Here is a 23,957-nt window from a genome sequence, read left to right on the forward strand (position 1 = left end):
AGGGAAGTTCGTACCATTGATGCGGCGGGCTCGGCTAAGACTGACAGTAGGCTTGTCCAATAGAAATTAAGATTTGTTGAGGACCGGTGCAACTTGACCAATGGGCAGCTGCCGTGGGCGTGTTCTCCGGCTCTGTGCTTTCCTTTTTCGTCGAGCAGCGTGGGCTAAAGCAGTGTGTCTGGGTGCAGTAACCGATTCATTCCGCGGGAATAGCGACTTCTGTGAGTATTACTTTTTACCCAGGTGCTGTTAAACAAATATTGTGTACCGTACCATTCAGTAAAGTAGGGTGTCTGTTAGAGTTTTGTGCTAAAATCTCTCTCTCAGGCTGAACATATAGCGGTAGCCTCTGTAGCTAACACTTAGCCTGCTAACGTCAGCTTGTTAAGCTAGTGCCTCTGTCCAACACAGCAGTTTACAATTAGCTCAACATCTTATAATGATACATTCCGACTTTTAGAAGCAGTTGCTGAGGCATGATGTCTGGCATGACTGCTACTGTTGTGTGACACCTCTGTCAGTGCGCTTGTTTACAACAGAGGTGCAAAGGTGACATGGGAGAACCGGTGTTAGTCAGCAGGTGAAAAGGAAATTAGCCCTCTGAGACTTCATGTCACAGAGGGCGGATGTAAAACATTGCAGTCTCTATTTTTGGGCCAACTCAATGCTAGAAATCGCGAAGCTAAGGTTTGGAGACAAACAACAGTGTTGCTCCACTGACTAACCTGGAGCTTGACTTTGTGGTTTCCCACCTGAGCTTTTGGTCAGTGTAGTGATTACAAATAGGATTAAAAAAAAAAGTTGACCTAAATTGCATCCACATTTGTATCCTGCTTTCTTTTTCTTCCTTTATGCAGTCTCATTCTTGTCACGTTAAGCCGTTTTTGTGCAACACACCGTCTGTCCTTCGCAAAGGCAATTTTTTCCATTCCATCACCCCAATGTCACCTCTTTTCTCTGGTTGCCAACAGGGTGGTTTGGTAGTCAGGATGGGGATTGTAGCTGTTTACGTCTGCCTGCCGGCACCAGAGAGCTGAAGACACCAGCTGTGTGGTTTCCTTTGCCTGTTAGTTTACAAATTATTGCACTGTTGGGAATTCTACTGTGCTGCCTTTTAATTATAGACATCATTGATACTGTAGTTGTAGTGCTCGATTATAAGACCAAAGATGATTTTTAATTGAATTTAGATCCTTGAATCCTTTATGGCTTTAATTTTGCTCGATGCAGTTCATTTTTTTGTTTTCCTAGTGTGATTTCTTTTTTGTTTCACACTGGTCTTGATCTTTTTTACTTGGAAGCAAAGATTTGGGAGGCTCTATCATAAACATGCATTGAAATGACTAGATGGCAGTATAGTTTGAATTGTCATCAAGTACGGTTTAAGTAATCAATTTCATTTGTGCAGGCTAGTATCACATCAGCAGCAGTATTTCATCCAGCCTCAGCTCTCTGGGTGGATGATGTGAGAAAAAACCCCACCCAAAACTATGGCACATATGGAAAATGGAAGAAACCTCGGGAGAGGCATTTCACTGTGCAAGACACTTTCAATAGGTGTTGGAATGTAACAGAAATAATAAGAGGGGCAAAAAAGTGGAATTTGTGATCAGTTGAGTCACCGAAATACACCAGTTTTTACAAATTCTGACAAAACAAATTAACATCAAAATGTATATGAGTAGTTTTATTAAGGGTGTGTCACATCAAAATGTATATGAGTAGTTTTATTAAGGGTGTGTCAAAGGTGTACACTTTTCAATTATATAAACAGGAAAGCGGCAGATCCTCACATTTTAGAAGCTGAAACCAGCAATGTGTGGCATTACACCTGATATATCAGTTTAATTATGAACTGCTTATTACCACAATTGTTGTCAATTCAGTTTCTGTCCATTGACAAGATCCCTGAGTAGCAGGCAAAAACTTTCTTGCCTTCTTTCACAGCTGCTCCTGTAGGCCCCCAAGGTGCTTTATAGCAGCTGTAAGGGTTAAACACTGCTGACGCTCCACCTGAGCAAACTACACTCAGTGTTGTATGAGTGCAGTGATGGTTGTCATTTGATACTGTTGTTTGGATGCATTTTGAATTTAACAATGGTGAGCACCAAGAACCTGTCAAAAGTAAAATCATCTATAAATTGAGTGACCCATTGATGACTTACTGCAGCCAGCAACACAACAATGCTATGTTCTAACAAATACTGATCCCAAACTGCTTGTTCTAGATCTGTTTTCAGTTTTATAGCAGTCACCTGCAGCATGAAAAGATTTGCCTGCCGCACTGGATTCCTGAGTTGTCGTTCGTTCATGAGAGGAGCCTCAGGCCAAACTGTTGGAGAGCAATGACATAGTAGAACATTTTGTTACAACGGTTTGTTAGGACACACAGGGGCGGGTGCAGCAGGTTAGGGTCGGGGGAGGTTAAGAAAGTACTACCAATCTTCTGAAACATTAACATAAAAATTGAAAATACCTAATGGAGATGTCTGTTTATGTCTCAATACCTGATATATAAAGGTTCTTTATCACATGGATGTAAAGGTCATGTAAAAATACAGTAGTGTTCAGTGGTCCTGCTCATTAATTGGTAACATCGCCCACAATGACCAAACACAATGACAGATATTGACGGAATAGCTATAGTATAAACAGTATGGCAAAATCCACAACAGTTGGAAATTTCTGTCAGCTCACACTAATTATGGTCATATTTCCCGCCACACTGTAGGCCTCGACCAAAATCCCTTCCAGCTTCTTAGATACTAATTTATGTATCAGTGATAATGCAACAAACAATAGCTTTTCCTGTGCTTTGCACGTAAAAGAAATGTGTTGAAGCAAAGCATAGCTTGGAGCAAAAGGGTGACGTGCAGATAAGGCTTAGCTGGTTTAACTTGTTGTGAGTGGTGTGATGGCCTTAAAATCAAAGGAATTTACGACTGTCTGACTCACGTTGAAAACTGAATAATTGTTTGGACTCTAGGAGTTTTGTATTGTGGCTGTCAACCTTTTTCGGTATTCTCCAGATGACATCTAGCAGTTGAGTTTTGTAACATTCAGCTGTCATCTGACTCAGCTTCTGTTCATGCCATTTTTTTAGGGTACAGTCAACTAATTGTTTTCAGTATCACAGTGAAAGAGATAAACCAGGTTTGTCCACATGTGATCAGAACTACACAATTATCAGCTGTTAGGAATGACTGGTTAAACAAGGCAACTGAGTCTTTGACCTCTATAGTCTGTGTTCTGCAGACAACACACAACTGCAACATAAGCACTACACTGGCTCAATCCAACCTGGATGTTAGATCAGACTCAGATTTGGGCTAAAGTGCAGTGGGAGCCGTCGGGATGACTGCTGTCTGCAGGCCTCCTGCCTTTTACGACTGACATTGCTTCAACTGGCTTATAGAAGAAAATGCACAAGTAACATGGAAAAGACCCAATTTTTGCTTTTAGTAAAAGGAGTTTAAACATTTTAAACATAGGAACTTTTTTTTTGACAAATTAATTCATCAGTCGAAGAGTTCTGTTTAATCAAACCAAATTATTTGTCTTCCTTTGTCGCTCTGTAGCTGGGCTCAGCTGGTGGGAGCATGTGAAGACTAGTTTCTGTTTTCCTGTCGCCATGTTGCCAATGTGGAATCATTTAATTGGACACGGAGCTGAATTAAAAATGGTTGCTACCCATGAGTGCTGCCTACAATCGTTTTTTGTGTATGTGTTTTTTCTAGACAGCTGATTCGGAATGGACTCCTCTTTGAGTGCAGCTCAAATCCGCGAGAAGTTCATTGACTTCTTCCGTGGCTATGAGCACAATTACATCCACTCGTCAGCCACCATCCCACTGGATGACCCCACACTGCTTTTCGCCAATGCTGGCATGAATCAGGTACACTATCCATGCGTCTCCATGTTGTTCCCAAATATCTGTTCCTCTCTCCTTCAGGATGGCTCCCTGATACGTACCGTCTGATTTACAACATTTTGACTCAGTGCTGAAGTGATGGGATGGCAAACTTTTAGAAGAATATAACTCATAAAATTGCTTTTTGTACCCCTTCCCTCCTAGTTTAAGCCCATCTTCCTCAACACCATCGATCCGTCCCACCCTATGGCCAGGCTGCGTCGTGCCGCAAACACCCAGAAGTGTATCCGTGCAGGAGGCAAACACAACGACCTGGACGATGTGGGGAAAGATGTCTACCACCACACCTTCTTCGAGATGCTGGGGTCCTGGTCCTTTGGTGATTACTTTAAGGTATTACGCTTTCGTACTTTTCATTTGTGTTACTTTTTTGTCACCGTACAATTATAACTGATACTGGATTTTTTTAGACCCATACTGACATATATGTTTACGATATATGTAATTTATTTTTAAATGAATACATTACATAAACAGTAATCTTGATGTGGATCCTTTTGAGTAGTTTTTATTTATTTATTATAAATTGTGACCAATATACTAAGCTGGACATTTCACTTTTAAAAACCTATTTGTCAGTGTTCTCTGTTTCTGAATGACCTCAAACCAAGTTTGGCATTTCTGCACCGCATTTCTTCGCTGCTTATCGGCCAACACGTACACTTAAACTGATATATCTGCAGCAAGCTAATATTGACCAGCCTGCTGCAGCGCCCTTTATTCTAAAATGAAGATAACGTAGTAAGCTATATACAGAGTGAAATGATTGATGCAGAAAGCCCAATAATCTTGTGTTTTTGCTGTGGCTGATATGTGGTTTTATGAGTACAAACATGGTATGCAGCTAGCTAAAAGTTTCTTTCTGCTTACTTGATACAGAGTGTAACTAACCTGTTTTAGGAAATATTACAATTCATGTTTGACTTCTGGGGTCACAAATCCATTAAAAATATTTATTTATCCAATACTAGCAGTAAGAGCCTGACCATTACTGCCCTACAGGACTCAGCTGTAACAATTGCCAGGTTGCCAACAGTTTTCAAGAAACTGGCAACAATTTCCTGACCTGTGATTGCCATCAGTGGCAACCACTTTTTAACAAGGAAAATATAAAAGAAGGAACAGTCATGAAGACAGTGACAGCGTTTGAGGAGCAAGACTTTGGTATCAGCTCTGTTGGAGTCAATGGGTTGGGCCCTGCAAGTCACACTATAACCCATCATAGCTTTGTCGCTTTAACTTCCACTTAATCCTTAATTCTCCAGACAGATCGTGGCTCTGTCCACCAGCTGCAACTCAGCCTCTGCAGGACAGAGACATGATCTGTTTGGAGACCAGTAACAAGGAAAACAAACACACATATTTAGATAAAAAATGTCAGTCACATAATGTGTGTTTTTTAAATCCAGTGGAAAGAATTCTCAGTCAAAGTTGAAACAACAAAGATATGATGGGTCATAGTGTGATTTGAAGTGCCCGCCCCACTGACTCTAATAGAACTGACACCAAAGGCTGGCTCCTCGAATGCTGTCACTGTCGTCATTCCCATTACTTATTTTGTATTTTCTTTGCTTTTTAACAGGAAACAGATAGGGACAGCAGACAGCAAAACATGCACCCCAAAAGAAATAAATGTTTTAAACATTGTTGCGTTAGTGATATTTAGATATTGCTGTTACAGTCAGAACCGAAACCAGACAACACTGCATGTGCGTTGTTGGTGCATTTACCGTGCGTTTACAGGCATTTGTTTCAAAGACAATAGTGAAGCAAGTTACATTGTTTGACTGTGAGGCACTAAGTTTGACTAACCTGTGAACATCACAAATGAATGTGCACTTTGATTCAGTCCATAAAGAACCAGATAAACTTGAACGAAAAACCAGCGGAGAAGAAAGTATCAGATGAAACACAAACTCAAAAAAAATTTAGTTCCGTTACTATATTAAAGCTTTTAAACAGTCTTTTATGTCACATTTTCGTGATTAATCTGTCATGTAACTGCATAGCATCTTAATTATTCAAAATGTAAGATTACTCAAACTGGCAACCATATTTTCAGTTTTGGCAACCAAAAGCTGACAGCTGGTTGACAGCCCAGCAACTACTTATAAAAGTTAATGTTGAGTCCTGCCATAAAACCTGCCAGGTAATACTTTCCTTCTCCCAGGAAAGTATTAAATCTGAAATGTATCCACACACTGAAATGCTTGATTGTGTGTGTGTGTGTCTTTGTGTGTGTGTGTGTGTGTGTGTGTGTGTCTTTGTGTGTGTGTGTCTGTGTCTACATGTGTCTTTGTGTGTTTTATGTTTTGTCAACATGGCTTATTACACTGGTTCTCAACCTGTTTCGTGTCAAGGATCCCTGAATTGATATACATTAGGTCATGGACCCTAATTTGATAGATTTCACTTCAGGGACCTCCATCTGAAAAGATTTTGATTGTTAGATGTGATTTAAGATCAGAATTTTGTTGTTGTCAACTACAATTTTGGAGATGCTAAACGAGGAAGTGAAACCTATGTTCAGAATAGTTTTTCTTATGACTATTACTCACACTGGGCTCACTTCTGTAGTAAAAGCTAATTCCATATTAATGTGGAGACTGCCTTGAACTCGCTTAAGCACTCTTGGGGGTCCCTGGTTGGGAACCATTACTCAGCATGGCTGGTTCAGTGAGGAGGAACAATCAAGACACTAACTTTGTTAATGTGCAGTAATTAACTTCTGGAATTTGTTAATTGATTTAGACTCATAAATAATAACAACTTTAGATACCTGTGTGAATCAGTGTATTTTTTTTTTTTTTTACCGCACTTTAGCCTGCTTTCTGTAGTACTGTGGAATTACGTGCTCTCATGCTTCTGTCTTTTTCTCCTCTGTGTCTCGTCTCATTCTTCCCTCTGCTCATTCTGCATCATCTCTCCCCCTGCAGCACCTGGCCTGTAAGATGGCCCTGGAGCTGCTGACCGAGGTGTTTGGTATTTCCATAGACCGCCTGTATGTCACCTACTTCGGGGGTCACGCTGATGCAGGCCTGGAGCCGGACCTGGAGTGCAAACAGATCTGGATTGACTTAGGGTAAGCCCAGCTTGGGATTAGATGTATTGATTAATGCATCAGATGAAGGCATCTGCTTTAGGGCGACTTTTAATTATCACTGTCTGTTGTGGATGATTTTTTTATCCCCTGCAGTATCACCTGGGAGTTCTCATACCTCCTCTACAAATTATGTACAGCTCTTTTTACAGATGTTGTGTGGTATCTCTGTATGAATGTTGCAAAACGGTTTATCTGCCCCTGTAATTGCATAATGTTGTGTGAACGTTCCCTGGGGAGCTGCCTTTCTTCTCCACCCACAGTCCCACAGAGCCACCACATTGCTTACAACAACAGCCTACAAGATTGTCTCTCCCTCTCCATTTTTCCACCTCCCTGTCTCAAACCACATTTCACCTTCTTTTTATGCCCCAACTCATGAAACATTTGGTGTTTTAACAGTCCAGTTATCTACCATGTATTTATTTATTCAAAGCTTTCAGTTTGCTTTTTTTCTCACTTAGCACCAGACTTTCTATGATCCTTTCCTCTCTCTCTTTCTCTGTTGGCTTTTCTTTGTTACTGGCCTCAGCGTCTCTGCTTACATAAAAACGCACTGCTGGTCCTGATAAAGCAGCTCCAACAAAGGGGGAAAGTCCACAAAATATAAACCTGCCGAGATGTTTTCACAGGATTGCTTTGCCTTTTCTGATTTCTAAATGTCGAGTTTTGTCTGATGTTTTTGTAAGGAATATATTGGCCCTCAGACTGGTTTTGACAGTCACTCAAATGTCTCATCTTAAACACTGAGCGGAGTATGTAAAATAAATGTTTTGTTCATTGGAGTATGCTCTCACACTTTGCATACTGAGTTTTCTCACAACCTCATTTTTACCTGTTAACAGAATTAATTTAATTATATCATTACACTCTGTGTTTCTCTCAGGGTGGATGAGGCTCGTATCCTGCCAGGCAGTATGAAGGATAACTTCTGGGAGATGGGAGACACCGGCCCCTGCGGTCCCTGCAGTGAGATCCACTTCGACCGCATCGGAGGGAGGGACGCCTCTCACCTGGTGAACATGGACGATCCCAACGTCCTGGAGATCTGGAACCTGGTGTTCATCCAGTTCAACAGGTTATAAACTGACACTCAGACAATCATGCGAGTATGTTCAAAACTCTTAACTGGGACGGCATATTTACCTCACAGTTGCAGTGCAGACACGCTGTACAGGCTTGCACCTTTGTTTCTAATGATAAATAATGCATCGTCAGGATTTAAAGAAACAGCTCATTCATTTTTCAGTCCATGTTTTGACAGGTTTTCTGGTAACTGATGCAGTTTTTCATACATAGGCATCTATATTATCTACAGTTGTTTGTAAATAAAACATCATTTGTTGTGATGCCTTGAGGGATAGATGTTAAATCTTTGTTCATTGCAACATCATGGCTGTGAGGTTAGCTCACTGTTTCTGTCGAGGCTTGTAACCAGTTCAGTGGATTATATATAGAGCATTTAACTGCAATGAATGAAACAATGAATTAAGGTTAGGTAGTACTGGAATGTGGACACACCTTTTGTTGTCATCTGTTTGGCACAGTATTTACTGCAGCTACAGAGTCAAATATACACACCCTCCCTCTCCTTCTGTTGTTTGTGCTGTCCAAAGAAATTTACAGTTGTTGACAAGTAGTAGTAGTAGTAGTAGCAGTAGCAGTAGTAGTTTAAAGTGAACTGAACAAACTGTGTGATCCTCCTGAACAAAGTAAGAAACACCTGTGTGCTGTTCCACTATGAGACTGCCTCATCAAAAGAACAAACCCATTCACTACTGCTCAGTGAACTAGTGTTTGTAACTATTGTTTCTTGTTGGACCCTGTTTAGAGAGTCAGAGACTGTGCTGAAGCCTCTGCCTAAGAAGAGCATTGACACAGGAATGGGCCTGGAGCGCCTGGTGTCCGTTCTGCAGAACAAGATGTCAAACTATGACACTGACCTCTTTGTCCCGTACTTTGAAGCCATTCAGAAGGTACTGAAATCAATTCAGTTTAGTTTTAGTTAGTTTCCAGAGTGGTTGTGCTTGCCTCTTCATGCTTGTTGTTTTGACAAATTCGACCAAACTGACATGATGGGTGGTGTTGATGAAGGTCTGTGGGTGTATATAAGAAGAAAGGTCAGGAACCACTGATGTAATTCACAGTTTAAACCTAATCTGTGTTTGTTTCAGGGTACAGGTGCTCGACCATACACCGGTAAAGTAGGGGCCGAGGACACTGATGGTATTGACATGGCCTACCGTGTGCTGGCTGATCACGCCCGCACCATCACCATCGCCCTATCAGATGGCGGCCGGCCTGACAACACAGGAAGAGGGTGAGACATAAACATTGCAGAGCAGAGATTACAAATCTAAAAAAAACATATCAGGCGTAGACACCATCTGAAGTGGGGCACAGGATACTGTAATTTGTGTGTACAACACAGTTTTACTTGAGTTTGAGAATTTAAAAAAGTCATACATGCTTGACAAAATAGCGTGCCAGTTCTTGGTATACTTCGTATTTCCAAAATTGTACTTTGGTCATTTAATACAGTATTTCAGGAATAACAAACACACCATAGGTTATGTGTTAGCACAACACATGCTTTTGCAGCAAAGCTACACAAGTTTTCAGACAGCGTGGCTATAAATGTTTCGCACTTTATTTTTAATACTTTGTTATAATGTTTTGTTGTTTCCATCATGTTTAGCTACGTGTTGAGGAGGATCCTGCGTCGCGCCGTCCGTTATTCCCATGAGAAGCTGGGAGCTCAGAAAGGCTTTTTTGCAACTTTGGTGGATGTGGTGGTTGATTCCCTGGTGAGATTTTCTTCCTTCACTTGTTTTTATTCTAGCGTCAGTGGTCTTCATGCAACACATCAGCTTGAGTGGAAGAAAGGAGCAGACTTTTTAACCTCTTCCACTCCACTAGCACACTGCCATCCTTAGCTGACATTACTGTCTTTCAGAGGCTGTAGCAGTTTAAAGTGTGACTTCTAGTGAGCTTTAGAATAATGACAGCCTCGTGAAACTTTGCAGCCACAAACCAGAGACCTCAGGCATTCAGAGGATTATGGATTGCACAGGTATATTGACAATAAGGGGGTTTCTCAGCAGTTTCTAGAACAGAAGTGCTCATCATCCAATTGCCAAACAAGACAATTCTTACAGAAATCTCTAAATGCCAGAAGTTTCTGATTACAAATCAAGCATGGATTTTCCTATGATGTTCCTCAAGGTCTTGATGTCTTAAGGTGGTATTTTGGAGGCATTTCTGATCTTTTTTTTTTTTCATTAAGTCTCAAGTGGTCAAAAATACTTAAATTTAGCACCAAAATTGGTGTTACAAATAGTATCAACCCCAAAAGTTTTTGCAACAACATATGAGACCTAATTAAGCATGGGAATGGCCATCATATACTTCCATCATTATGTTCTTAGCCCATATACACTATGAACTTTAAACGTTTGAATAGGCACTTAACCAAATCACAATGTTTACGACATATTAATGACCAGAAAAACTTACACTTTTGCTGTAAGATGATGTATACCACTTCTATGTGGCATATACTGTTGCCCTGTATTGTTTTTATTCTCTTGAAAAAGATGCACATCAGAACTTTCTATCAGGATGAACACAACAGTAACTTCTAAAATCCAGTTTATGTTTAATTCTACCAATGGTGACCTCCTCTCTTCATTCTCTCTGTCATCTCTCTGCTTGTCCGTCTCCATCCCTTTCTCACCCCATCTTTGATCCCCGTCTTCTTTCACTCTCATTTCCACTCTCCAGGGCAATGCCTTCCCAGAGTTAAAGAAAGACCCAGAGATGGTGAAGGACATTATAAATGAGGAGGAGGCGCAGTTCCTCAAAACCCTCAGCAGGGGACGCCGTATCCTTGATAGGAAGATCATGAGTCTGGGAGACAGCAAGACCATTCCAGGTGGGCATCACAGAACAAGTGTCACCACTTGTGTGTACATATGTGACATGTCATAAGCTGATGATTTTAGTGGAAAGAGCTTTGGTTTATTTTAAGATATCGCGTGTTGAAACAGCTTTAAAAAATCTGCTGTAACGTAGATATGATTGTAAAAGGTTCAGTGTTTCTTTTCTCCCTCAGTCATCCTCTTACTTTTCTTTATCTCACATCTCTCTTCACTGCTCTTGTCACTTTCTCTTTTCAGTCTTTCCTCTGTAACTCCTTCCCTTTCTCCATCGCTCAGCTTTTTCTTTTAATCCAATCAGAATGTGTTAGATAGGTCTCTCTTCCGTCATTCATCTCTCTGTCCGACCATCATGCGTGATATCTCTGATCTGTCTCATTCAGTGTTAAAAAATATTCAGATTGCCTTAAGGAAATGGAGTACAGTTAGAAAAGCTAAAATCCTAATAACAGATCAATCACACCGTAAATCCAGATTGTTGTCTACCTCAGGATTTTTAAATGTATTTCTTCTTTGTCCCAAATGGTGACAGCATCCTTTGTGTACTCAGCTAAAATGACACACCACTGATGCTAAAGCCAAAAGTCTAAAAGTGTGCTTGCATTTGCATTGCTGGAAATACAGTAACAGCAAAGACACTTGAAACTTTGTGCTGTTCACCTCTAACTTCTTGCTGATTGATCAAAATGATGACAGCATTAGTTTTTGTAGGAATATTGTGTTAACTTCTTACACCTCTCCCACAAATTAAGCAGCTTTTCCCCCTCTCTTTCTGTGCATCCAGGTGACACAGCATGGCTGTTGTATGACACATACGGCTTCCCTCTGGACTTGACCTCCCTCATCGCAGAGGAGAAGGGCATGGTAGTGGACGTCGCCGCCTTTGAAGAGGAGAAGAAGGCAGCACAGGTGAGGAGACTTAAGGAGGGGAGGAGGGAAGTGAAGGAAACCATTTCATATTTGCTCATTGTTTGAATTTGGCCTTGACTGCTCTTTGAGGGAAACTCCACTGAGCAGTGTTCTGTGTCCACTCCCGTGGGTAAACTATTTTGCCTTGCGTCAGCGTTCTCCAGTATTGCACTGTAAGTCAGAATCAGGAGCGGTGCACCTGCTGTTTAAATAAACCCTCATTTACTTTACAGCCCTGCGCTAATCCCTTGTTGTTTGATTTTGCAAAAAGATTGATCTCTTTTCTAGTTTACTGCAGCCTCAGACTGCTGTCACACTGCTGTCCAACACATTAGTCTGTATACATACTGACACTGCAGTTCAGCTCCCTGCCAAATGAGAAGTTTAACACACTGTGGCTTTTGTATTTCCTCCTTATCCTGCCATGTACACTGAGTTTATTGGGTAGAACTATACAATATAAGGCAATACAACACAACAACACAATAGCTCTGCAATAAAACCCAACTTTGTAAAGCTTGTTAAGTTTGTTTTTTTGTTGACATTCGCAGAGACACACAGATTCAACTCTAAGGTCAGTTTTGAGTATGAACATGAAAAAATAATAACACATACTGAACATAACAAGCTTTACAGCTTTCAGGATGTGTCCCTGGGCTGTTGTGTTGTGTTACATTAGATTGTACAGGTGCACCTAATAAAATAAACAGGTAACTCCATAGTATAAACGTTCTCTCAAGAATCATTACACAAATGAAAGTACACACATTTTTATTATAATGTATGTAGGCTGGAGTATTATTGCCTTGTATGCACTTTATGAAACAGCAGATTAATGGGGTAAATAAACATTTTAAGGAAGCCAGCAAACTTTTTGTTAACTGGATAGGTTTAGATTTGCGAGGAGAAACATACATAACCTTTAATTACCCAGGCTGAAATATCACCGTGTCCATGGCAATGCAGCGCGTAGATGATTATCACTACTCTGCATGTTATGCACATCTCTACCACTGCAGGGGAGGCAGAGGCCAAACACTGCCAACTCCATTGCCCCCACCCACCCACTTTCTCTCTTTCGTTTTCCACCCCTCTCTTGCGCACATTGTATCTCTCTCACCCGGTTCTCCACTATATTGGTCCGCTGCTTGGTCACCTTCCCTCTCTCAGCTGCAGTCCCCCCTGTCTTTCTCCCCCTTTCCCTCTTGATTAAGTCCATTAAAACGCCTGCCATTTGAGCGTGAGAACTGCCTGTTTCATAACTTAACAGAACAAAACAAACAAAAAAAAGGTAAATTGGCGAGAACCTGACCCAATATAAGTCCCAGGAAAAAATGAGCAAGTAAAGCCTGGACCAGTCGGGTTCGAGCAGAGAATCAGAGCTCTACTTTCTACGACACTTATGTTAGAAGGTCGGAGGGCCCCGTTAGCTGTTGCACTCACACTAGCTGCTAGTAACGTCAGAGGTTCTGTCAACACAGCTGTCAGCAGAATTCAACACGTCTCCAATCAGTCCGGCAAAATGATGGACGATCACACAACACTTAATACAACTCGTTGTAAAAAAAAAAGTTATAGTGTGTTAGCGCACTGCCACCAAAATAACCACCACGTCATGCAGTGATGATGTAGTCCTGGTCAGGGGACACATCATGACACATTGGAGCTTACACAACAAAAAATTTGTGACAAAATGCGTCCCAGACCAGGACAGCAAGTGGTTTGAGCGATAGGATCACAATGCTTCTTGGTGATCTTCACACTTTACACTTTTACACAAAACACACAGGCTCTATGATTTGCTTTCAGTACTACTGTAAGTGCCACTTTTTCAATGAATGTGTCATTTTTTTCCTGTTTTTAAAAAGTTCTTAAAGGTTCAGTATGTAATGCTGGAGAAAGATAGTTGAGTCTCATTCTTACGTCGTGAAATACCCACGTTTTGGGTTGGTTGTTCGGTATTTGATGACCTGTAAATAAGATTCAATCAACTATCTTTCTCCTAAGTACACACTGAACCTTGTGCTGTTTGTGGTCATGTGGTGTGTTTAAGCATCAGATTAAGTGTTGTAGATTTTGTGTTTAAAACTAAACGACACACATTTGTTTGTGCCTGTTTGTAGTTAAAGTCCCAGGGTAAGGGTGCAGGAGATGTGGACCACATCATGTTGGACATCTACGCCATCGAAGAGCTGAGAAACAAGAAGATACCCGCCACAGATGACAACCCCAAATACAGATACACCTCTGAGGAAAACGGCAACTACAGTTAGTGAAATTGCATTCTCACAAACAGACCTTAAGTTTAGTTGAACGACTGTATTATCAAGACATTCATGCACTGACCCCCACCCTGTTGACGTGTCCAGCGTTTGAGCAGGCCTCAGCCACAGTGTTGGCCCTGCGCTGTGATCGCGCCTTCTGCGACCAAGTGACCACGGGTCAGGAATGTGGTGTGCTGCTGGACCAGACAACCTTCTATGCCGAGCAGGGCGGACAGACATTCGACGAGGGTTACATGGTCCGAGAGGATGACAGCACTGAAGATGTAAGCGCAAAAACCACGTAGCAGCCTTAATACCGTTATGTCTCAATACATGGGTAAAGCTTGGGTCACATTCTGATTTACCAAGGCTAGCTAAATAAGATAATGCTAACATTACTGCATAGTTAGCTTCATAGCAGCATAATGTTAGGTAAATGTGAATAATATTAGTTCAGTAATAATCTGCTTGTTTATTGTCAACGTCTGTTGATGCTCACTTCAGTTTTGGTTTTGCAAAGCGTTTTGGATGTGCAGTTTGTTCAAAACGTCTTGGCCACCTTAGACAAAGGTTGGAAATATTCCAATTTTAACAGGAGAATAGATGAAATATAATAAGCTGTTCTCATCTGTCTCATGAGTGAGAACCTGAATGGCATGAAAAACATTCATATTAGTTTGCAGAAGACTGCCATCAAAAAGAATTCATTGTTAGTACTTTGGTTCTTTTTTTATGTCTTGATATTTTTATGCTCCATGCTGGTGACAGCTGTGGCTGGAGTCATAATGTCTTCAGGTTGGCTGTACATGTGTCCTGTTCTTGAGAATGCAATATCTCAAGAACACCTTGAGGGAATTTCATTAAATTTAGCACAAACGTTAAAGACATTTGGACGTTTGTGCTTAAGTGGACTCAAGAACAAATTATTTGAATTTGGTGATCAAAGGTCAAGGTCATTGTGACCTCACCAAACATGTTTTTGGTCATAACTCAACATAACTTGGCCATAACTTTCACACTAATCTCGAATAGGATAAAATGATCAAGTGATGACATTTTATATCCTAAAAGTCAACTGTCAACTTCACTATGACATGATAATGCTCTACAAAAATACTTTTCTGTCTGTTATTCAACGTCATATTTTAGGAATAGAAGGGGTGACATTTGGTCAGATGCTGAATTTGTGACTCTAATCTTGGGTGTCCATCTTGAAGCTGTGCTGATTGTATAGATCTGCTGCTAACTTAAAGAAGTGTGTGAAGTGTCTATGTTTTCACAGACATGACTGTAAACTGTAGCAGCATTTTGACTGCTTGGCGAAGGGATATAACTTGAGTCGTTAATTGAAGTTTCTGAGAATTCTTACTTTTGCTGAGGATGTGGAAATTTGCCAAAGGAATATTTTTTGCCTTGATAAATATGTTCTCTTCTATATTCAACACCATTTTCTAAAACACTTCAAAAACTTTGAAGCATGAGTTAAAAAAAATGAATATTTAATCTCAAAATGCTACAACAAAACACCCACACAATCCATCAGCCAGATTTCTAACAATTCTTTTTTCAGTGTTTTCTGAAGAACAAATATATCATTCTGTCTCCGTCTTTCTTTCTTTGCAGCGGATGGAGTTTACAGTTAAGAACACTCAGGTTCGAGGAGGTTACGTTCTCCATATTGGGACAGTCTATGGCATTCTGAAGGTTGGAGACCGCGTTACTTTACGTGTAGATGAGGTGAGAACATACAGAGGATTCGAAGTCTGTTTTACTGTAGAAAGCAAGTTACATACATAGGTGATGTTGTTCATTATCAGACAGTTTAAATGCCATGAAAATAGGTTTAACACTTTTCAGGATCTGATAACTCTGGCCTCTGATTTACTCCTCTGACCAAAGCTCTTATTTGTCTGTTCATGTTCTCATTCCAGGCTCGTCGTAGGCCCATCATGAGCAACCACACTGCCACACACATCTTGAACTTTGCCTTGCGGGGGGTTTTGGGGGAGGCAGACCAGAGGGGCTCCCTGGTGGCCCCTGACCGCCTGCGTTTTGACTTCACTGCTAAAGGTGCGCTGAGCACAGGGGAGGTCCGCCGGACTGAGGAGATCGCTTGTGCCATGATAAAAGAAGCTAAGGTCAGTGAGGGAATACGCAAGAAATAATCACGCCTGATAGTAGTTTATTTTGACTGAAAGGGCAAAGAAATGTTGTCTTTTAGACACTCGGAATGATTTAGATGTAGGTGATGATTCTAGCTCATCTGTTTAACTCCAGCTCCTCCCTGAAACTTAAACAGAAAGAAAGGTTTGTATGAAAAGTAAATGCTTTATGTCTCCTGCTAATGAGATGATTGAGGGTTTGTGCCCTCCTATGATCCTGAATAAAGTTATACATGACTTGTTTTTGCCATTATAAATATGAATATTAACTCCCCCTCCCTCCCACACTTTGCTCTCTCCAGCCGATATACGCCCTGGATGCCCCACTAGCACAAGCCAAGGCCATTCAAGGCCTGCGTGCCGTGTTCGATGAGACCTACCCCGACCCCGTCCGAGTCGTGTCTATTGGTATCCCTGTTGAGAAGCTGCTGGAGAGTCCCGACAGCACTGCTGGTTCTCTCACCTCCATCGAGTTTTGTGGTGGGACGTGAGTATGATACTTTATTTTATTTCTCATGTATTTCTCATGACTTGTGACAGGACATGCAAACCAGTCCGCCATGGCGCACATATGGTCAGGCTTCTTAAATTCACTATGTTAGTGCTGAAAGAAAAAAAATAGCTGGCAACAAAACTCGTGGAGAATGCGTGTGCTGAATTTAAAATGTAGAATTTTTAATCACAAATGTCAGCTGTTTGAGAAAAAGGAGTTGGTTTGCATTTTAACCTTTGTTCAAGGAAAATAGAACATCCACCAATGGACATTCTCAATCTCAATCGTCACCTACGACCCACTGGTGTAATTTTCTGCAGAGACTTTTTCTGCCTGGATTTTGTTCTTTTTTTCTTATTTTCTGTGTTTGGGATGTATAAAGGCGTGTACCCCCACAACGTTCAGGTGAGGTCAAAGATATATAAAAAGGTAATGACCAGCTGCCAGACCACAAGCAGCAGGCATTCAAGAGATACAGTGCCGAGAAAAAAAAAATTAGGCAAAATTCCAAATGAGAGGGAATTGGGGGGTTGGCTTCTACTTTCACTTTCACTGATGAGTGTGTGAAACTGACAGTCCTCTGTAGCATACCTTTAAAAGTCATGAAATAGGCTTAAATGTGAGTTTGTGAAAAATTTGGTTAGAACGACCTTGAAAAGGTCTCTAAAAAGCATTAAATTTAAGTGTCTAATTTCTTGAGACACCGTGTACATGAGCTCATGCTTTGGTTGTGTGTGTTCACTGTCACATCTGACGTGTTGCTAGTAATTACAGTGCATGTTCTGAGTGGAACATACATCACTCTCACATCAACTCAGAGAAGTAGAGTTGACGCTGAATAAATGTCTGCATCTGCATGAAGCCACCAGTTTTCAGAAGTGTCAGACCTGCCCAGTGGCGGTGTGTAAAGTTGAAACCATTAATTGGATTTGTGGGTCTTTACGATGAGGCAGCCGTGTCCCTGTGCAGACGAGCCCTGGAACATTTTGTAGAGCTCAATCCAGCGATTAGACTTGCTGCACTGACTTTTACGGTGTCTGTTCCCGGCTGTAAAATTCACCTGAATGCCAAGACATCCCCGCTCTTACATAGATTATAGCAAGACTTTACATTTCATTTGATCACTGTCGGAGCCAAAATCATTTCAAGGCTATATTTTATGTGCATAGCTGTTTAAAATGGCTCTATGTGTGTATAGAGTTGGTTCCCAATTTAAGCACTAGAGGAGACAGTTGCACCAGGCTTGTTTTTTAATTGCATGCCCCACAATCACCAATGCTGCTTTAGGTTTTAAAATATTCCATTTTAGTAAACTGTTGTTGTGCTTCCTGATGTTGTCTTTGATGTTCTAATCTGCAGCCCACTTCAAAGAATCCCTTGTTCCCGCTGCTGTTGTTCTGTAATGTTGTCTCTCCCGCTCTGTGTTGCTCCTTCTCCTCGCCGCTCTCCTTCTCATCTGCCTCCCACAGTTGTGTAACGCTGTTGGTAATGTGCTGTTGGTTTCTGTTATCTGCAGCCATCTGCAGAACTCGGGTCATGCCGCGCCGTTTGTCATCGTCTCAGAGGAGGCCATCGCTAAGGGCATCCGCCGCATTGTTGCTGTGACAGGAACAGAGGCCCAGAAGGTCAGGACACACACACACACACACACACACACACACACACACACACACACACTGGAGCACTTGCTTCCAGCATTATGCTCATGTAACACATCCACCCACACTCATATAGAAAAGAGTTTAGCCAACATTTAAAGATTTAATATTCCTCCCATGTATGTCTCTGTCTGAAATGATTGCTTGTTGTGGCATAATGATGGTCAAATGGTCACAATGATTTTCTTGCCACTCACAATAGGAAACCTTAACTAAATGAAAATGTGTCTCAGTCTGAGGGACTACATGTCGTATTTGGGTCCCTGGTGAGAAAACACATCCCAGTGATGAAACTTTAATGAAGCTTGTTTTTGACTTGTGGTGAACTTGGAGCTAGAAAGGAGCATTTTGCATTTTCCCCCCTCTCTCCAGGCCCCGAGGACAAATTAATCTTTACTATTTTTAGACGATTGTTTGATCCTCCTCTTTATCTTTTTGCCTTTTTCTCTTGCTTCCACTGCTGTGCTCATTTTTCCTTCCTCCTCATCTCTCCCTGCACTTTTCGCTCTTTGCCCTTGTCTCACTCCTGCCCACCGCTCACACGTCTGTGTCTCACATTCATCAGGCCCAGAGGAAAGCCGATTCCCTTCAGCAGTCTTTGTCTGAACTGGGAGACAAGGTGAAGCAGCAGACTGCTCCCAACAAGGACATTCAGAAAGAGATCGCAGACATGACAGAGGTAGGTACATTTTTTGTGCTCCAAAGACATTAAAACATCCCAACAGAACAACTCTGTGCTGTGGTATCAACACGTCCCCACTCTATGCAGTTGATAGGCACAGCAGTGATCTCCCAGTGGAGGAAGGACGAGATGAGGGAATCCTTGAAAGGCCTGAAGAAGACCATGGATGACTTGGACCGCAACTACAAGGCTGACATCCAGAAGAGAGTCCTGGAAAAGACCAAAGAGGTGATCGAAAGCAACCCCAACCAGCAGCTGCTCATAATGGAGATGGAGGTCGGAGCCTCAGCCAAGGTGAGAATCAGTACAGGCTTTAAACAACCTCTGAAATTAAATGGCTGAAACAAACTGAAATTGTTCATACCAAGTCATTGCTACCCATTTAGATATTTGTAGTGTTCTGTGAATTGACATATCTGCCCAAATGTCCTTGTAAAAGAAGACCCTACATTCACACACTAGATAAAATCTTAAATCCAAACCCCAAAACTTCATCTGCATCACGTACAAAAATAAATGAAAAGCGCAAACAGTATTAAAATCCAGTTTATCTCTGCAGTATTGCACATTTTCTCAGGCAGTCTCATAGCTTATCTCATTGTGTTATTGCCACGGGACCAAATCAGCTCTGTGGCCCATTAGTTCTGACCTTGAGACATCAATAGTGCTGATTTAGGAGACTTTTTTTTCCGTTCTTCTCTCCCTATTTCTTTTCTTACCCTCCTCCTCTTTTACTTTTTTTCCTCAATACATTTCTCCTTACCCTCTCAGGCACTGAACGAGTCACTGAAGTTGCTGAAAACGCAGTCTCCTCAGACCGCTGCGATGCTCTTCACCGTAGACCCTGACGCTGGCAAGATCACCTGCTTGTGTCAAGTCCCACAGGTAACACCCGTTCATTCAGTCATACTGTACACTAGGTAGGCCTGTCATGATAATTACTTTTGGCTGACAATATATAGTCCCAGAAATCATTATGATAAGCAATATTATTGTCATTTTTGACCATTTTACGCCACTGATATACCCGCATAGTAATGCAGGCACACCCTTTCAAAGAGCAGTTCACTTTTAATTCTTAAGAATATTCAGACATTGCAATTGGAATATGAAAACAATGTTCAATAGTTATAGTTACATTCTAGTTATAAACTAGAATTACCGCCTTATAGTTGTATGCCTCTAAGTTGCAGTTACAGTTTACATCCATGTCTGTGAAAACATAGATGCATCACACACATCAATTCAGTAGCTCACCAAAGTTCTTCTCTTCTGTTCTGGAGAAATGATGTTAAATAATTGTTAGAAGTGTTTTTGCAGAACATTTTGATGTCACAGTGAAGTTGACCTTCAAACAATAAATTTTAATCAATTCATTCTTGGGTCATAGCAGATGTATGTGCCAAATTTAAGAAGAATCCCTCAAGGCCCTATTGAGATATGGCATTCACAAGAATGAACAAGGTCACAGTGACCTTGACTTTTGACCTTAAATAATCTAACTAGTTTGCCATTAAATCCAAGTAAACATTTGTGCCAAATGTGAAAAATTCCCGTGAGGTGTTCTTGAGATATCACAAGAATGAGACAAACTGATGCACGGACGGATAGTTTGTAACTTTATTCAAAATTTGGCCAACAAAAACAAAACCAAGACTAATAGACGAGCTTAGCAAAGCTCCAGGAACACTGCAGTCGCCTTTTATAATCCAGTCAGTGGATTTATTGAGTGCAGGATAAAGTTGTTGGAGGGTAAAACTACAATCGACTTTTTAGCTTGTTACCAGGGGCTGGTAAGCAAATGACTGTCAAGACTGTGCCTCTGCCACTCTAAAAGTGCAGTTTAGGCTACTGTTAAGCTACGCTGTATCGTCATTGAAGTGCTTTTTTCTTTCTTATAACTTGCGCAAGCAGTGGAGAGAAAAAAAAGAGAGATTCACTGCACCCACGTCTTATAATGTAAAAACCCTGACGTTTAATCTGGCATCATGTTGGCTTAAAAATATTGGTGACATTCTTGTGTAAACAAACAGGTATGTAAACACAATGTGCAATATCAAGGTCAGCAAAATGACAGAGGTCATTTCCATATATCGAACACTAAGTTGATAACATAATTATCATGACAGGCCTTGTGCTTGGAGCATTCCATGTCTTTAATAGATTTAACCCTGATCACTCCTCTTTTCTTCAGGATGTGGCAAACCGCGGTCTGAAGGCCAGCGAGTGGGTTCAGGAACTATGCCCCCTGCTGGACGGCAAAGGAGGCGGCAAGGACATGTCTGCCCAGGCCACTGGCAAGAACACACAGTGCCTGCAGGAGGCGCTACAGATGGCCAACAACTTTGCACAACTTAAACTGGGAGAGAACTAAGAGGAGAGAGGGGTGTTTGGGAGGTGGAGAGAGGAGGAGGAGATGAGGTTGCAAACATACGTCGCGTAGCATCATGGAAATAATGTAATGGTTGAGACCTGAGTCTAACTGAGTTAGTAACCCCCAAACATCCTCCTCTCTTCTTCTCCCTATGGGAAATTCACGGGCCTCTTGCTTACTATGTTGACAGATGACCACACTGACACTCAGCCAGCTGTAACTGAGCCCCTCATATTTGTATTGGGACTACGATGTCTGACTTGCCCCAATAAAAATTCATCTCTATGGAAATTGCTTGAATTCATATGAAGATCCTCTCAGTCAGTTAAATGAAAGAGGGCAGCAGGTGATTTGCGACTTTTATTATAGAGTGTCCTCTTCATTGTTGCATGCTTGTGACAAAGGAAAAGGGATTGACTTTGATCGATTTAGCCTCCGACAAGTACTTTACTCCACCTAGTGTGGACTCTACAGTTAGCTCTTGATAAACTTCCATCCTGCCTCTGTGTTTTTCCTCAGTGTGGCCCTGGTTATTTAAATACAAGCCCCAGAGCACTTTGTCTTTCCTGCTCGTTCAAGGCTGCTTTAAACTTCCTGTACACTGAAGCTCAGTCTCTAAAAGAGAAGTGAAAAGTCAGCCCAGCTCTGAAATGATTTAGATGCAGTATACACTGTTGTCCTGAGTTGGCTGAAGGCTTTGATCTGATCTCTAAACAGTGGCTCCGTCCATCTGAATGAGCGAAACCCTGAGTCCTCTCCTGTGATTGGTTTGACTTAAGTTGTACACGCAGTAGCTGTATCATAGTCTTGCTTATCAAATAACAAGCCATTATCTGACGTGTAAGAAGAAGAAGAAGAAATGGGTTTAATTTAGTAAATTAATAATTCATTAACTGTATAAAATCATCATGAACATGTCCAATAATTAATCTGTGTAACTTCATTTTGCTGACATTTAATAAGTCTTTTGTCATTGTAGCTGTTCCATGTCAGAGAAATGTCACGTTATGGGAATGGAATAAATACCACTATTAAATGCCACACTGTCTACCTTGTTCCTTTCATATGTGGGATATATTTGTAGAGGTGATTCATTTCAAGGAGGAAGGTACACACTCAGTTTATTTCAAGTACTGGCTTCAAATCTGATCAATAACACTGCAAGGTTGGACTACAATCATTAGATGTGGATCACTGAACAAAAATGATTGATGTATAAATTCATTAGCGAGCACTAAAAGCATCTATTATTAACACTATTGAATTAAAGAGAGAAGTAGCTGGCTGGATTTAAATGAGTAGGTGGCTGTTTGGCAGGTAGCCGGCACTTATGGAAAGCTCAGCTTATTCTATTCAGGGTTGAGCTAAACATACCAGTCTCTGCAGACTTATTAGAGCAGTGTATGTTTTCGACCTTGTGTTCTCTTGTCAGAGATGCCTTTCTATTATTCTGTTATTCTCCTCAACTGAATGTTCATTGCACTACCATAGGATGTCGCCGAAGTCATTTCTGTTAATTTGGCAGTTCATCCAAATGGCTTCACAATGGCAGACCACATTGAATCACACCAGTTTAGGATTTACACATCCAGCATCTTCATCTGCATGATCATCTGAAACCAGCCACCTGGACAGAGAAGCTCATCTGTATGCTCATTGTCCTCACCAGGGTCTTGACCTGACAGCAGTTTGTCTTTCTAACCAATGTGGTGCCAAAACTACTATTTAATGAACAGTTTAAAGAAAAAGTCTTAACATGTCGGCTGTCTTCCTTGAGTTTTAATAAGCATTCATGAATGGAAACACTCAAACATACAACTGCATGAACAGTCAGTCAGTGAATGCCCAGCAAGTCCTCTCGCCCTGCTATCTTTATAGTTCCCATAACACATGCACAACAGTCAAAATATGTGCCACCTTGACATTCCTAAAACACAACATCTCTTGAGACTAACAAGGACACTTGTTGTCTTCCCTGGCTCATAATCTAGGTGTCTGAGCCTCCCTGGTTCGTGACCTTGGTGTCTCTCACTGCTGTCACAGTAGGGTTTAAATGAGCAACACCCATCATTAGGTTAGAAGTTCAGTTTCATCAGAACAAGTAACCTTATACAACACATTATAGATTAAATATGTTTAAATACCCTAATTTTCAATCACACCAACTTGTGTGGTTGTGAGGTTGGTTGGATATACCGTCAAATTCAGGAAAACAGCACTGGAGATGTCTTATGGTAGTGAATGAGCCTTCAATTCACGTGCAACAGCTCTGGAGGATATTGCATGCAGACAGCATGCCAGTAACACACTCCCTCAGAACCTGCAACATCTGTCTCATTGTGCCGTGTAATCAGTTATTTTAGAGTGGCCTTTTATTGTGAGCATCCCAAGGCACACCTGTGTAGTAATGATGCTGTTTAATCAGCATCTTGATATGTCACACCTG

General features: G+C 41.3%; 1 protein-coding gene across 1 annotated transcript; it reads left to right on the top strand.

The window, feature by feature from the left end:
- The first annotated feature begins 99 nt into the window (after positions 1-99).
- aars1 (alanyl-tRNA synthetase 1) lies at positions 100-22,552 on the top strand. The gene is made up of 20 exons (XM_049574115.1): positions 100-221; positions 3,738-3,895; positions 4,076-4,264; positions 6,868-7,013; positions 7,918-8,109; positions 8,863-9,007; positions 9,206-9,351; positions 9,730-9,838; positions 10,815-10,965; positions 11,754-11,878; positions 14,002-14,146; positions 14,248-14,426; positions 15,766-15,879; positions 16,074-16,280; positions 16,607-16,791; positions 18,314-18,422; positions 19,021-19,134; positions 19,225-19,431; positions 19,909-20,022; positions 21,332-22,552. The coding sequence occupies exons 2-20, from the start codon at positions 3,752-3,754 to the stop codon at positions 21,509-21,511; spliced, it is 2,901 nt and encodes a 966-aa protein (XP_049430072.1). The 5' UTR covers positions 100-221; positions 3,738-3,751; the 3' UTR covers positions 21,512-22,552.
- Positions 22,553-23,957: the final 1,405 nt, after the last annotated feature.

The sequence above is a fragment of the Epinephelus fuscoguttatus genome, linkage group LG4 (assembly GCF_011397635.1).
Source record: "Epinephelus fuscoguttatus linkage group LG4, E.fuscoguttatus.final_Chr_v1".
In the NCBI taxonomy this organism is placed as follows: Eukaryota; Metazoa; Chordata; class Actinopteri; order Perciformes; family Serranidae; genus Epinephelus; species Epinephelus fuscoguttatus.